General features: G+C 37.4%; 2 protein-coding genes across 2 annotated transcripts in view; both read right to left on the reverse strand.

Annotated features, from left to right (window-relative positions):
- The window catches only part of LOC107057763 (putative late blight resistance protein homolog R1B-16), a 1,726-nt gene extending 245 nt beyond the window's left edge, over positions 1 to 1,481 (reverse strand). The window contains exon 1 of the mRNA XM_015303746.1: positions 248 to 1,481. Within this exon, the coding sequence (XP_015159232.1) occupies positions 248 to 1,481 (1,234 nt within the window). The remainder of the gene's footprint in view (positions 1 to 247) is intronic.
- A 48-nt stretch (positions 1,482 to 1,529) lies between these two features.
- On the reverse strand, positions 1,530 to 2,202 carry LOC107058260 (putative late blight resistance protein homolog R1A-3). The gene is made up of 2 exons (XM_015303750.1): positions 1,774 to 2,202; positions 1,530 to 1,658 (listed from the first exon to the last, which is right to left on the reverse strand). The coding sequence occupies exons 1-2, from the start codon at positions 2,134 to 2,136 to the stop codon at positions 1,629 to 1,631; spliced, it is 393 nt and encodes a 130-aa protein (XP_015159236.1). The 5' UTR covers positions 2,137 to 2,202; the 3' UTR covers positions 1,530 to 1,628.
- Positions 2,203 to 2,208: the final 6 nt, after the last annotated feature.

Raw genomic sequence — 2,208 nt, forward strand, 5'->3', positions numbered from 1 at the left:
GTAAGACAAATTTAACATTGATTTTATGTGTGAAGTTGAAAGTTCAATATTTATGTGGAAAGAAATACAAGAAGAAACAAAGTTAGAAAATTACATTTGGGCTCCATATTATTGAGTTATTTAACAAATTGTAATTAGCACCTTTTATAGTATAAATAAGTGAAAATGATGAATATAAAAATCATTTTCAGATTTCGAAGGAATCTAGCTAATCAAATTTTTTTATGCTTTTAAAAAAAGTGTATACCTTTTTTATTAATGTTTACTCTAGTATAGATAGAGTTCACACGAATAATGAGGTCATCATTTCCAAAGCTTTGTTGCTCCTCTTGTATTTGCTCTGCTGAAACAAGAACAGAACGCATACAATTGTGTAGTTCAATCAGCTGTAGTGTCTGAATCTCCGCAAAGTCGAAAGGAATTTGCTCCAACGAATGGCAATGTGTTAGGACTAAGTGCTCAAGGCTTGGGAAATGATAACTTGTTGCTTCCCATTGCTCCAGATGCATGTGCTCAAGAAGTAAAAACTTTAGCTTCAAGAATCCATCTGCGTCTTCATCGCTTAGTTTCCAAATATGTCCGCGAAAGGCATGATCTTTAAGTTTGAGCACCTCAAGGTTAGGTAACTTACTAAGAATGTTCATGTCTTCCCATTCTAGGTGTGTTGTGCACAATGTTAACTTCTTAAGGTTTGGTGGGAAATTGTCACAATGTGGAATGTCCACCCAACCTTTGATAGTCGGCCTAAAAATTAGCCAACTCTCTCTGACCTCAACTTTGAGCTTCTCAAGCTGAGTTAAATGTACAAGATTATCAAGGCAATAACACTTCTGAATAGTGTCTGAATCATCAACAATTAAAATTCCCAACTTCTTCAAATTTGGAATTCTTAGAAACACCTCTTCATTACAAGATGAGGGCATCAATCCGGTTAACGTTTGTAAATGATTCTCCCTCTCAGCAATTAGTGATGTAGGGGGTATGAAAAGACTAAACTTTTTTGTATGGATATGTCTTAGTTTAGGCATATTCACAACTTCCCATGGTAGGAACTGGGTTCTCCTACGTAAACCAGATGAACGTAAATCCTGAATAACTAAGTTCTGTATATTCCGTAGCTTGCATAGTGATTGCACAAGACCATTGAAGGATGGACAAGCAAGATACCTCAAATGAACAAGTTCTGTTATGGACATACTACGGTACAAACGAGATGTAAAGCAAACATCTAATATCCTAAGTAATCTAAAGCTTGACTGTGAGAGGGAACAAACAGAGTATGGATATTTCAAGAAAAGAGAACGTGTGAGTGGCATAAGTTTAGGAATATCAAAACTGTATCTATACTTATTGAAATCAACTACACGGCGTAGACAATTAATGTTTTCTAGAAGATCATCATGGTTATACCTTGTTTCGAAGTGTATAAAATTCTCATATTGGGCTTCTCTCAAACACATATCTCGAACGAGATCATGCATCTTACAAGTCTTGATTTTTCCTAGTGAAGTATGCTTCCCACCAAACCAAACTTCTATCAACCAACTCCCTCAAATTTTCCTCTGCCACATCTTCTAGATTTTTATGATTAACTTTCTTGACGAAGCCCTCAGCAATCCATAACTTTATTAACTTCCAGACCGGGATCTCACGAGTTTCTGCAAAAACTCCCATATAAAGGAAGCATGTTTTCAAGTACTGAGGCAAGTGGTTGTAGCTCAAAGAAAGTATGTTCAAGCAATCCATAGTGTCACTTGTCATAAGTGATCCTACCTTTTCTGCAACATTCTCCCAAGAACTTGTTTCCTTGCTCATCTTGGAAAGTAGTCCACCAATTGCAACAACTGCAAGTGGCAACCCTTGACACTGATGGCCAATGTACCTCCCAATTTTCTCCAATTCCGGAGGGTAACTACCATTCCCAAAGACCTTACCGCTTAAAAGATCCCAGCTTTCCTCCATGCTCAGAAAACGCATCTGGTGAAGGGAATTGCCAGAGCAAACACAAGATGCAACATCTACAAGCCTTGTGGTCAACACGATTCGACTTCCATTACGATCATCTGGAAATGATCTCCTCACATGCTGCCAAGCCTTGATGGACCACATATCATCTAGGACAATAAGATACTTCATCCCTTTTAAACTTCGATAAACTCTTTCAGCCAATTGCTCATTAGTACTGTTTCTTTCTACTTCATCGTTGAC

Source organism: Solanum tuberosum, unplaced genomic scaffold, assembly GCF_000226075.1.
Source record: "Solanum tuberosum cultivar DM 1-3 516 R44 unplaced genomic scaffold, SolTub_3.0 scf00469, whole genome shotgun sequence".
Lineage (NCBI taxonomy): Eukaryota > Viridiplantae > Streptophyta > Magnoliopsida > Solanales > Solanaceae > Solanum > Solanum tuberosum.